This window comes from Cyprinus carpio, chromosome A1 (genome assembly GCF_018340385.1).
Source record: "Cyprinus carpio isolate SPL01 chromosome A1, ASM1834038v1, whole genome shotgun sequence".
NCBI lineage: Eukaryota > Metazoa > Chordata > Actinopteri > Cypriniformes > Cyprinidae > Cyprinus > Cyprinus carpio.
The window spans coordinates 23,262,622-23,276,294 of record NC_056572.1 but is presented as its reverse complement, the minus strand read 5'-3'; the positions used below and the strand labels follow the sequence as shown (position 1 = coordinate 23,276,294).

Below are 13,673 nucleotides of genomic sequence, written 5' to 3'. Positions count from 1 at the left end.
GTCAAGTTCAGCTTAACGTTGTCGCATCACTAATTGTCATTGTCGCTCATGGCATCAGAAGTCACTGAAAATTCTTTGTCACTTCAGTGTGAATGCCCCTTTATACACTGAAAAAGTTTAGTGTAAGATATACTTTAAAACAAATTCTACTAAGAAATTGCTAGTAAATTTCACAACTAATTTCAAAGAATTAAATATGAATTTTTGAATTAGAAAGACTGAAATAGTTTTTTTTTTTTTTTTTTTTGGCAAAAATGTACTTAGAAAAATGTTTACAGTATACCCCAAAGTCGCAGAAATGGCATTCTTCAAGGACATTTGATAGCAGCATGAGTCACATGTGTGGAATCGATTTGAAGTACATGGGGAAAAAACTAGATGGATGCTGATTCATATGCCATTAGCCTATGTTTTTCTATGTTGTTTATGGTACAAGTTGCAGCTATCGAAAAGGGCTTAATCCTATTGGTCTAAATGTAGGTTAGATATATGACACTGTGTTGCCATGAAAACAGATCCGTAGACTTGGCGTAAGGAGAACCGTTTTAAAAGAGATGCTCACGTGTCCACGCTGAAGCCAGAAATGACACGGAAGTTGGAAAACAGATGAAAAAAGATGTGAATATTGTATTGCATGTGTCTCACAGGGAGTGTCCTTTTTAAATGTCTGCTTCATTACTAAGCTGACAGGCTAGGTTTTCAGTGCATCCTTCATCATGAATGACGTAGTTGGCTAAAAGTAGACACAAGCTTTTACAGGAAGCCCCATGTTGGCTCTTCTCGTGCACACACTTAGGCTGATATGATATGGCAGAAATAGTATGAGTATTACAAATTCAGCCATAGTATTAAACTCAGTGCACACTGAAGCATAAGAGGGAGGTTGTGGGAGCTAATGGCATTTGGTAAAATGTGTATGAGGAGATGAATTTGTTGGATTAAAGGATCCACAAAATTTCAGGCTAAACAGGGCTAAAAAAAAATCAGGAGTAAAACTGACAGAATGAGAATTTACTCATGTCATTCCAAACCTGTATGACTTAATCCTGGCTCTCTGAACATTTTCAATTGTTCCGAATGGTGAAAAACAACCCAATTTTAAAGCTATTTTGACAGTAAAATAATTGTTGTAAACTTCACCTTTCAGGCAGATGTGCAGAAACACCGAAACATCAAAGTATCAAAGCAATCTTGCAGTGCAACTTACTGGCATTGTCTTAAATTCACACAAACATATATTCATTACATTATTTCCTTTTGTGTTCCGCATAAATAAAATCAAAAAAGTTAGGTTTGGAGTAATATGAGATTAGAATTAGAATTAGAATTTTGACTTAACTATCCCTTTAATCTCTATCTGACTTTTAATTTTGTCTCAGGACAGAAAAGGAACACTAAGGGCATGTTCACAGATGGCAGGCTGGGTTTGATTAAAACAAACTCTGGTGCGATTGCTCTGTTAGTGCGGTTCATTTAAATAATGAGCAAAAAACAGGATGTGATGTCACAAGAGGTAACCCTAAAAGGACAAAATGCTCAAGGATACAAAATGTTTAAACATTTTACGCATTTATCCCAACACACAGAGCAGTTCTGGATGTTGGGTAAGTTCGCAAAATATACATTATAAAATCTTTCCGAAAGGTTGTGACCATATCCTTATGCCTTTTGTTTGTATCTTCGGGTCGGTATTAAAAATGGCAGTGTTAACACCAAGTGAACCAAAGGTATGATTCTCTTTTTTGGTCCAGATTAAAAGAACCAAGAGAACCGAATAACAAGTGTAAACACAGCCTAAAAGCGTGCAAAAACATTCCCATTGGAAGCACAAAAAAAATCTACAATTTGAGAAAACAATAGCTAAACAATGAGGTAACATACTAAACCAGTGTACATAAACACCACACAGATATAGATCCGCAAACTACTATGCATTGAAACGCTATGATACTTGAAGTTCCCATTCCGTCCTTATGTACACAAACAGTCTCTGTGCTACTTTTGTACCTAACCACCTAGAAGCACACATGTGTGCTGATAAACAAACACAGTATGGTACAGTCTATGTGTAGGTGCTTCAGATGGGACAATGATTAACAGGATTTGTGAGGCAGCCGTTTACAGTGGTCAGAAGGGTCCCGAGAATCAGCCCAACAGATTTCAGGTCTGATTTGTGTCTGTGTTTGGGTGGTGAGGCGGAGCAGGGCTTCGTTGTGTTTCCTGTGTCGCACTTTACTGTTTTTTAGAGCAAGAAAAATGGGCTTATGTAAGGGGTCATGTGATTTAGCCAGAAATAGTGGCAAGGCTACAGCTGCTGTTGCTCCGTGTGCAGATCCTGGGCTTTTTTGGCAGCCTCTAGACAGACTCGCTGCGCATTTTCTCTCCACTGAAAACACTCATTGTGCCTGTCTGTAGCCACACGGTCCATAAGCACTAAAGGAAAGCACCCTCATGTACTGTAAGTAGCACCAGTGCTGTCTAGTTTAGCAGAGAAGTCCTTCCCATGATGCACGAGTGAAAGAGGGGGTGGAATATGGGTAAGAGAAAGAAAGAGAGAGATGCACACGGCCGCAGTGCCTGGATGTGGCCCTGCGGCACCGTGCTCTGGCCTGTGGAGCGCGTGGGTGTGTGGCGAATCATTGAAGCGGAATGGTGCTCCGAAACGAGCTCATTCGACCTTGGCCAAGGAAGACAGCGCATGCGGGATTCTCAGGCTGTTACGTTCTCTGTCATAGTGTCCCACGCCAAGACATCAGCCAACCCATGGCACACTAAGAAACACTATTTGGGATAGCTCATTTGTCCTCTATGATAGTAGTGGAGGGGTGTAAAGTGTAAGACAGCTGTCTCCTTTGAAAGGGATGACGGTGCACAAGGACCAGAATGCATTACAATGTCCTTGTAAAGGTCACATTTTTGCTAATGCGCGTAATAGTGTGCTCTGTATTTTTTTGTATTGCATAATAAATTAAGGCAGTAAATTAAAGAAAAAAATAATTTTTCACTGAATTAATTACATTATAATATTTTTTTCTTAATTAAACAAAACATCAAAATTTCTTCGAAAAACCCTCAAAGAAAAGACATATGTCATTTTTAATAATTACTTATACTAAAATGATAGGTTACATTAACAGTCCTATAAACAAACCATTGACTATGTGAACCATGGGAGAATTAATTCCTAACTTCTGTAACAAAAAAAAAAAAAGATAGAGTTTTATAGAGATTTTAAACACTTTCTCTCTCTTCTTGCAGGACAGCACAACTACCTTTGTGCTGGGAGGAATGATTGTATCATTGACAAGATTCGGAGGAAAAACTGTCCAGCCTGCAGAGTACGGAAGTGTCTACAAGCTGGGATGAATCTGGGGGGTAACTGAATTTACTTACTATGGGACTAAAAACTGTTGTGAAATGATATGAAACAATTATACTCGCACACCTGAGATCATTAATCTTAATATATATATATATACAGTAAAAATATATATATAAATATATAAGAATATATAAAAAAACACTAAATGTTATTGTGAATGTTATAATATGAGGGATTGCCTTTTTGGTGAAGCTTTACAATGTTACAAAGAAATCTTTTTTCTCTCTCTCTTTTATTTATCAAAGGTAAGTGACTTAGAACATATTGAAATATGCTTCACATACATCTGTGCTTTCATTATAACTGCAACACAATTTGATCAGTACTCTGTGAGCTGTAAAAAATGACCATTTTTCACAAGATTTCAAAAACAACAAGTGAAATAACAGATTGTGGACACATTATTATATTGAAGATATAAAAATATTGATGAAACTTGAGAAATCAGGATAGCCTCAGCAAACATTGGTGTTCCTGTGCACTTCACTACAGCCATGCAAACTCCTCAAAACAACACATTAGGCAAACATTAATATTAGACACATTAGGTCATGGTTTTCATTAAAAATGCCCCTTGGAATGGAAATAAATAAATACTAAATGAGTTGTAACTTTTGACAGATGACCTGTCATTTCACATTTTTAAGTGACTAGTTTTAACAAATGTATGTGGCATATAAAGTTTAGTTTAAACCAGCTGTGATCACTGAATAATACAGTATTTAGTTTTAGTGCAGTTTTTTTTTCTTCTGTTCTCTCTTTTAAAAGCATCTTGGGAACAAAACTAACAAATATCAAATTAGATATTACATTATTAATAATATTAAATTACATTTTGATGAAAAATGGGGGGGTATATAACATATAGAGTTTAATAACACTTATTATTCTAACACTATTCATTTAAATTCACCATTTTTTTCAAAATTCAAAATCTTTTTTAAGGTTAAAAATCATATGCATGTATAAGGGGATGTGTACAATTTTGGTTCTGCTGATAGACTTTATTAATAATTTTTCATCAAAAGAGATATAGTAGATATATTTGATTAGAAATGTTAAATGAACATGCTTTTAAAGTTGTCGAGAGTATAAAATTGAAGCATTTACTGGAACTAGCACATAGGCCACCTTCAGTCTCACTTACTGATGTGATATAAAATCTGCTGGCACAGGAATCTTGCATTTAATATCAAATTGGAACACTCACACAGCCACTTAACAGCATCCTCCTGAAACACATAAGAGGTCACATCTATACAGCAGGGATTTAAACTGTGATCCCTGCTATAAGATCCATCTCTATTTGAATAATTACTTCTATCAGCTCAAGCTCATTTCAGATATGAAAAACTGTACCAGGAACACTGCTTCCAGACTACACCGGGGGTCTTTTAATTAATATCTTGTTCATTTCAAATTATTTATCACTCTTATAAATCATTGGAAGACCTTCAATGTTTAACATAAATTGTAATTATTCATAAAATGGATCAGGCTGCTCAAGCGAACAGCTTTAATATAATATGTTTGTTATTTCTCAGCACGGAAGTCGAAGAAGTTGGGGAAGATGAAGAGTGTTGGCGAGGATTCTTCCCTGCAGAACTCAAAGGACGGGCTTCCGTTTCTGACCTCGGAGAAAGAGTTGAGCTCGGTCAGCACTCTTGTCCCCCATGTCCCCACAGTAGCACCGTTTCTGTCACCATCCGTGTGTAGCGTCCTGGAGCTCATTGAGCCTGAAGTGGTGTTCGCTGGCTATGACAATACACAGCCTGACACAACCGACCACCTGCTCACCAGCCTCAACCACCTGGCCGGCAAACAGATGATCCGAGTGGTCAAGTGGGCCAAAGTACTTCCAGGTACGATTCCAAGGCAAATTAGTTGATATCTTCCACATATTCAGATGACTGATTTGGACTGATTTTAGTTTAAGGTGAAGTATTATTTGAGCTGTTGGTCTCTGAAATGTACTTAGGAACTATCTTGTCATAGTAGCTATGTTTCCATCCAAAGTTGCGAATTTAACTTGTGCACAAAATTGGAAAATTGCATTAAACATTTGCGAATAAAGTGCTGTTTCCATCCAATGAGTCAAAGAGAACAAAATCATCACTTCCAGATAAACTGGCACTAAATATCACTAAGAAAAGTAGGAGAAGCCACTGAAGATAATCATGTTCATATATAATAAATGACTTGCGCCTCAGAACGAGCAGACGAAACACAATAAATGCAGTCATTGCTTTTGGAGGCGGATGCCTGCTGTTTGGGAACTCAATCATGGAAGACAGTTCTGGAGGGCAATTATACAGAAATACTTTGACGACAGATTTTGTCCAGGCATTTCAGAATGACCATAACAACATTTCAGATGCTGTGCAACGAGATCGGTCTGCTGGCTAGTCAAGTTATGCCGTCTCATCCTGCAAACTCACATGAATTTTGATGTGCACGGAGGAATTTATTTGGTAAATGTGTTTCCATCTCCCATTATTCACATTTACTCTTTGCACACTCTTTTCCTGTGTCTTCAGCTCAAGCCTAATTATTCATGCTTTTACAAGCACTGAGACTTTACATTAACATTATATATCTTTTATGCTCAAAAAGGCTGTATTTATTTGATCAAAAAGAGTAAAGCGTAATATTGTAAAATATTATTACAATCTATTTTTAAATATTTTAAAATTCAGTTTATTTCTGTAATGGCAAATCTGATTTTTTAGCATCATTACTCCAGTGTCACTTGATCCTTCAGAAATCATTCTTATACTGTATGCTGATTTGCTTCTCAAGAAACATTTCTTCAATGTTTAAAACCGTTGTGCTGCTTAATAAACTTTGGAAATCATGATACTATTTTTTGGATTGTTTGATGAACAAAAAAAGTTTTTAATCATTAAAAAAATCTGTTTTTGTCATTCCAAATTAAGTTTTCAAGGTACCTTGCTATGAGATGGTTATTTGCTGTATTGCAAGTATTTGATACGAGAGTGTCTCCTTACTATATCCGGATATAAAAATAGAAGACTGAAAACACACCAGGGCAAACTGGCACACCAACTTTCAAAGACTTTCCAGGCAGGCTTTGGGCAGTCAGTGTATCACACGCTCAGCCAATCTACAAGTGATGACTTGCAGATGTTCAATTATTAGTTATTTTGTTTTGTTTGTCCACATTGTTCTGTTTGTCATGCGATTTTAAACCATTTTAGGAGTCAAAACTCTAAGATTCAGATGAGTATTTGATGGAAAAATTGGATGTATTTTAACACTTTAAGTTTTGTAACTTTTGTAAGTTTGTGCAAGTTACAATAATTTCACCAACATGTGAGTAAGTTTCTAAAGGGATAATGTGGGGAAATAGTTTTCATAAAGAGAGAGAGAGAGAGAACACAAGGGACACTCAGAGATTGCCTGGAAATGATAAAGCTATAGTGCAAAATTTATTTTAAGTTAACGCTTCAACACATTATAGTCAATACTGAACTTGCGTTTTGCAGACAAGCCAAAGATAGCCTCTGCTTCACCAATAAGTTTATAATGTGTCCTCATGTGGCTTATATTAAAGCTTGTGGGTGACTATATAGCTCTCAATGTGAGTTTTGGCAAGAATTCAGTCTGCTGTTTTGCTAACTCTCTCTGACAACGGGACAATGAGTGGAAACCTTCAGTGATTCATGCAAACCTGATTGTACCAACTACACTGCAAGGTTTTTTCATTTGTGAACAAATTTGAGCCACTCTAGGAATCAACCCCAAACTGTTAGGTTGAAAATTTTACTCACCTTTATCATATACAGTATATATTTTCAGTGGAAAACAAAATTTGATTTTTTTTTTTTTTGAAGAATCATAATGCATCTCTTTCCATATAACAAATACTGTACATCTTCATAGTGACAAGGGGCTGTCAAGCTCCAAAATGCATGCACACACACACACACACACACACACACAGTACACATTAGTAAAAATAGTATTTTTATTTTTAGGTTAACAAAAGCCCAGGATAGTAGATCCTATTTTATTTCTTAGGGCCTATAGCTCTGGCTTAATATTAGCTCTGCTTCAGGGCAAGTCACGCCCTCGAGTATCCCATATGTCTCTTTGCTCAGTGTTAACTTGCCCTTTATTTATTTTTTCCGCAGGTTTTCGCAGTCTACCCATTGAGGACCAAATCACGCTGATCCAGTATTCCTGGATGTGTCTCTCCTCCTTCTCCCTCAGCTGGAGATCCTACAAACACACCAACGCCCAAATGCTCTACTTCGCCCCTGACCTCGTCTTCAACGAGTAAGCTAACTCACACAACACTGCATATTTACTTCAAATAGACATCGGTTGATTTATTCCATCCAAACCTTTTAAGTAAATGAGAAAAACCCCATCCTTTTTCCATAAACTACAACATACAGACAGTCCTTGGCCTTAGGTTAACCCTGTCTAAAGAATTTGGTGCTTCAAGTTACACAAGTTAAGATGATAATACAAAACGATAAGCTCAAAAGGCATGTTCCCAGCAGGCACATGACCGTGACCTCAAAACTGTCCCTTCAATTGCTCCGCTAGGAAATACACTTTACCTATAAATGCTTCTTGATAGCGTTTATCAAAACTGAGGATTAGGTCAGTGGGGCACATAATCAGCACAATCGACGAGAAGTGTTGAGAGGAAAGAGTGTGATTGTGTGCTTTTTAAAGCTAAATGTCCATTTATTGAGCATAGTGGGAGAAGCGTAACAATAGAGCACAGTGACCCCTGCAGGAGAACTAGAGCACTTCATTGTATTTGCCAAATGACTTGGAAAGATCTTGAAAAAAAGTACAGAATTAACTGCCATGTTTACATGTTTACTTATATATTCTCAGCACCTTATACATGACTTCCACACACCCTGATGGCAAACTGTCGTGCAGGTCTTTGGCACACATTTCCAAACGAACTTTGTCTCTTGATTGCCTAAACAATTAGCAGTCCTTCAGCAGAGTCACAAAGACTTGCTCTTTAACTCCTGACAATCTGTTTTATATGAGACTGCGACAACAATCCAAGGTTTGTCTCCAGGTAATTTAAGCTATGTGATACAGTACACAGTGTTGAGTGTTGTCATCCACCATACCACAATATATGTAAGATAAACACATGACATTAACGCAGTATATATAAAATAGAATATATATATACTTTGTTTACCAAAAACCTACAACATATTAGCCTATGACATATTAAGCATTCTACATATTCTGAGTGCAGTTCATTGTTATATTATTACATTTTAATGTTTGGTTTTAAGGATATTGTGGTCGCCAGATGTCCATGTGAAATCTAGTTCTTGAAATCAATACCAGCTGAGAAGCACTGCAGGACTAGTGCAGCAGTGCCCTTAAAAGATATTGATTGAAAATATTGTACGTCTGCCTTGAAGAGGAGCAAAACAAAAGTTTCCAGGTTTCCAGTCTGACACTTTTCAGTGTCCTCTAAAAGTATGTCAAAAAGAGTCAGAAATATAAGTTCACATGTGTATGGATGGATGTGGGTGATCTTTGACAGACGGCAGTGCGTGTACTGTTTGCACTTCCAACTTTCACACCTCTCATACAATTCATTAACATGATATACAGAAGCACCTCTCCAGCAACTGAAAGAGAAGCTACAACAAATGTCATTTCCTTCTGTCTTTCTCAACCAATTCTATTGTTTATGACAGAATGTAAATGGTATATATAAAAAGAATAATTAGAAAAGCTACTGTAAGGACACCACCATAAGGTTCTTTCAGGCACTGAGATGAGGAATTGAACTCTTTTCTCATTCCATCTGAAGACAGATTGAAGTTTGGGATATTAAATAAAGATCTGTCAGACTGGAAAAGACAGAACCAGTTCTGGCAGACAAACTTGAGCACAGAATGACAGCATGTCAGACAGCTTTAGAAGACAGATAGGCATGCATGTATTCACCTAGTCAGGTACTGTATGCAGAAAGACACACACTTAGAGCCAAACATAGTGGCAGATCAGAAAATCTATCTAGTATATTAATAATCAGCCAAGAAAGTGTCAAGATGAAACCAAAAGTGGTGAATAAGAAAGATTGTAAATTATTAATTCTGTGATCTATTGAAGCATTTGTGAACATTGGCTTTTTAATTCATGACACACAGCCAGAATTCATTACATTTACGCGTATGCATTTAGAAGGTGCATGCTTACATTGTATAAAAGGTGTACATTTGATCAATTTATGCATTCCCTGGGAATCGAACCAATGACCTTGGTGTTGTTAGTGCCATGCTCTTTAGGAGAGCTTCTTGTTGCATGTTTGTTTGTCTTTGAAAAATGTATTAGTAATAAATAATATATAAATGGTTGTAAATGCAACAACAAAATATAGAAGTATTTGTATTAAATAAAATTCTATTTTATAATTATAATATTTTAAAATGTAATTTAATCCTGTGATGTCAAAGCTGTATTTTCAACAGCCATAACTCCAGTCTTCAGTGTCACATGATCTTTCAGAAACCATTCTTATATGAATAATTGAAAAACAGTTGGGCTGCTTCATATTTTTGTGGATACCGATAACCAAATATTTTTTTTTTTTCAGGATACTTTGATCAATAGAGAGTTCAATAGAAAGAACAGTATTTCACATTATTTTATCATAGGAATAAATTGCATTTTAAAATATATTCAAACAGAAAACAGTTCTTTTAAATCGTAATAATATTTCACAAAAAAATCCTGTTTTTACTGTATTTTTGACCAAATAAATGCAGCCTTGGTGAGCATCAGAAACTTCTTTCAAATGATTCCAAACCTTTGACCGAATGTTTATTCCTGTTTTCATTAATATACGGTTAAATCGCTTATGTTACAGTTCCAGTAAAGTTACTGGACATTTGGCAAGTCTTATTTATTTTTCATTTATATGCCCAAGCCTATTTTTATTTGAATTTTTGAGGGTTAATGAGGGTTAATTCTGGACTGTAGAGGTTCTCTAAACAGCTCTGCCAATGTGGTGCTCTAATAAACCCCAAATGCTGCCTCAAGTACCTTTTAATTGTTTCAATATTCTTTTTTCAAAGCAATTTTTGATTCAACAAAAGTGTACCAGTAACAATGAAGTTGTTTACTACAGATCGTCTCAATTTCTCCTCTAGGGAACGTATGCAGCAGTCAGCCATGTATGATCTGTGTGTGGGCATGCGGCAGGTGAGCCAGGAGTTTGTCCGTCTACAGCTAACTTATGAGGAGTTCCTTGCCATGAAGGTTCTGTTGCTGCTCAGCACAGGTGAGATTGTGTGCACAGATCTTCAATCTTTGTTTCAAACAGAGCCACTATAGACAAAGAATCAGTCAACAACAGAGGAAAATATGCAAATGCATTAATGAACGGATGTCTTCCTTCGCTACGCTTGCCTTTAGCACCCAAGCTGAGTATGTGGGTGTGTGAGATCAGAGAAATTTCCATGAGCTTTGAAGTGTTTAAATAATGACACCTGTGGTTTGACCTAGTGTCTTAGTGAGAAGGGATTTCAACATCTTTTGAAAGGTTACATTCTCATAATAGAAACTTGTGAGTTATGGCCATAAACTGGTAAATCATGCTCCTGTGCCTAGAGCCTTAAACAGCTGAGGTCAATGAAGGTCAGTTAAGTTAGCTGTGGGATGTGCTCATGCTTAGGATAAATGAGATGTTGGCTCTCTAGGAACCAGGTTAAGGTTCAACCGTAACGTTATGAAGTGATTAAGGTATAATCTATTACAGATTAACATATAACATAACATTACGATTTTGGATGCTAGATCAGTTTAGCTCCCATATACAAGAGCAGTACATACATGGAGTACAGGCAGACAGGCACAGCCAACGCACCCCTGGGCTTACAGCATATGAGACTGAAGTTTGAGTTCTGAATTCTCATACAGGATAGGTTTTGGGATCCACAACCACTTGCTGATCCTCTGGAGCCTTTCCAGAGAGCCCTGCTGTACTTAATAAAATCCAGTCAGGAGATGGGCACAGCTCCAAGAGCTGGTGTTTTTCTCTCCAAAAAGAGAGCTTCATGCAAGAAGAAAGAACAGGGGAAGTGTAGGCCGAGTAGTCAGAGATGGTACATTTTTGAAGAGTTGAACGTTTTGATAAAAAAAAAAAAAAAATTCTGGATACAAAATCAACATATAAATAAAAATTTGATGTCTTTCACTGACTACATCTGCGATGCAGGCTTATGTATGTCATTGCTGATATGAAATATGCTGGGAAGAGCTGTTTTGTTGTGTAAATAAACCGGTTTCTGTTTTTCACGGGTAAACCAAACTATTACACGGATACTACAGCACTTTTTTTATGATCTACTTTATATGCAAATGCTGCATTTCTTTGTATTAATGCTGTTGTGTTGGCATGTCATATTATGGGACAGTTACTGCTTGATGTTTTTATAATGTAGCTTTTTTAGAATGCATTTTTTTTTGGTTCATTTTGATGTGTTAGCAGCCTTTTTGCTTTTCTAAAGCTATTGTGTCATGCCCTCTACTGTGGGGCTCCAGGGCCACTGTAGTTTTAGCAGAGATAGATAGATAGATAGATAGATAGAGATAGAGATAGAGATAGAGAGAGAGAGAGAGAGAGAGACTGTTATTCATCTTTGACCTTGGCTAAGGTCTCAGAAGCCCCGCAGGCTTTCACATGACCTAATTTGCGATGCTAGTGTTGACCTGCTAAAGAGTGAGTCACTAAACTAAACCCCCTCTCGTTTTTTGACTTTTTAATAAATCTTTTTTTTTAATAAAACTTTTTTTGTAAACTCTGTCAGTATAAGAAATATTCCCACAGACACTGCTATTGTGCAAAAGAAATATGTGTACAATTCAAGGTGTCAGTGAAACCTTATGTTGGACATGTAACCTCTGATGAGTAAGTCTTATATTTATTTTACTAAATTACTAAATTACAGTTTTAAGTGGGGCTTAAAGGAACATTACAGGTTCAGTGGAAGTTAAGCTCAGTCAGCAGCACTTGTGGCATACACGTTGATTACCACAAACATTTATTTTGAATGAAAAAAAAAAAAAAACTCCAAACCAGAAACATTAAAACACTAAATGGTAGTTTCAATAGTGTAGTATTAAACAATATGCATGCTGACAAAATTTATGCATGGAAAAAATGTTCCTAATCTTTCTATGTAAAGATATATCCAGCTTTACAGGAAAATTCATATAAAGAGTGCTTTTATAAAAAGTTTTACATTTCTATTTTTAAAATCTCCAAAAATTGCTTCATTTATTTCCATTTTAAGTCCTATTTATTTACATTGTAAGTACCTCACCATAACCTTAATTTCTTTCTTTTGAATATTAGGTACAATATATATATATATATATATATATATATATATATATATATATATATATATATATATTTTTGGTTATCAACATTTTGCCATGTTTGCTGTTGATTGAGATTAATTTGACTAAATAGCTCTTTAACCGACACTTCCTGTCAGATATGTTAACACCATGACAGGTTCTACAGGCAGAAGAATCTATTTCTTATGACAAGACACGATTAGCGTGGCATAATCGCGCCACTTTTTATTCACTGGGGCTCTAAATGGCAGCCTGTGGCTAATGAGGCTGAATGTGGGTCAGTGGGAGAGAAGAAAACAGGGGCAAGTGACCACGAGTTTAACACACACCTGCCAGTGAAGAACTGCTTTTCATTCAACACACATAGTGCAGAGCTCCTGAAGGACTTGTTGTTGTAATTTGGTTATGTTAACAAAATGTGTAACCACTTTAGTAAGTTCCATGCTAAGAATTGGAGTTTGATGAAACTTGTTTGTGTCTGAAGGCTACACTCAGCATTATTAAATGATCTTAAACGTTTTGCATAATTATCACTACAGCCTGAAGGTGCGCCCCTCTGTAAATGCTGTGTAAATCTATTGCTTTGTTTGCAAAAATTAACACCAAAATCACATCGAGACAAACAGAAATGGAAACGATTCAATTAGCCAGTTAGTGGGATGCACCAAAATTACTAATTGAGCAATGGATAGAACGAGCATGAGAATGAGCTGTTTCTTATTCAGCTGTCCAGAAGCTGAATGTCATTTCACGAGGTTGGCTGTAGGCCATGAGTGCACTTGTCCTGCAGGACAAGAGAGAATTACTCCCTTCAACCTGAATGAGATTTTATCTCTCACCTGCCAAAAGTGAATGTAGTTTGCAGTAGTTTAATTGAGTTAATCCTGAATACCTTCACACAAGG

General features: G+C 36.4%; 1 protein-coding gene across 1 annotated transcript in view; it reads left to right on the top strand.

Annotated features, from left to right (window-relative positions):
• LOC109105895 (mineralocorticoid receptor) overlaps positions 1 to 13,673 on the top strand; it is a 66,539-nt gene that overhangs the window by 48,024 nt on the left and 4,842 nt on the right. The window contains exons 4-7 of the mRNA XM_042758192.1: positions 3,259 to 3,375; positions 4,927 to 5,244; positions 7,537 to 7,681; positions 10,555 to 10,685. Of these exons, the coding sequence (XP_042614126.1) occupies positions 3,259 to 3,375; positions 4,927 to 5,244; positions 7,537 to 7,681; positions 10,555 to 10,685 (711 nt within the window). The remainder of the gene's footprint in view (positions 1 to 3,258; positions 3,376 to 4,926; positions 5,245 to 7,536; positions 7,682 to 10,554; positions 10,686 to 13,673) is intronic.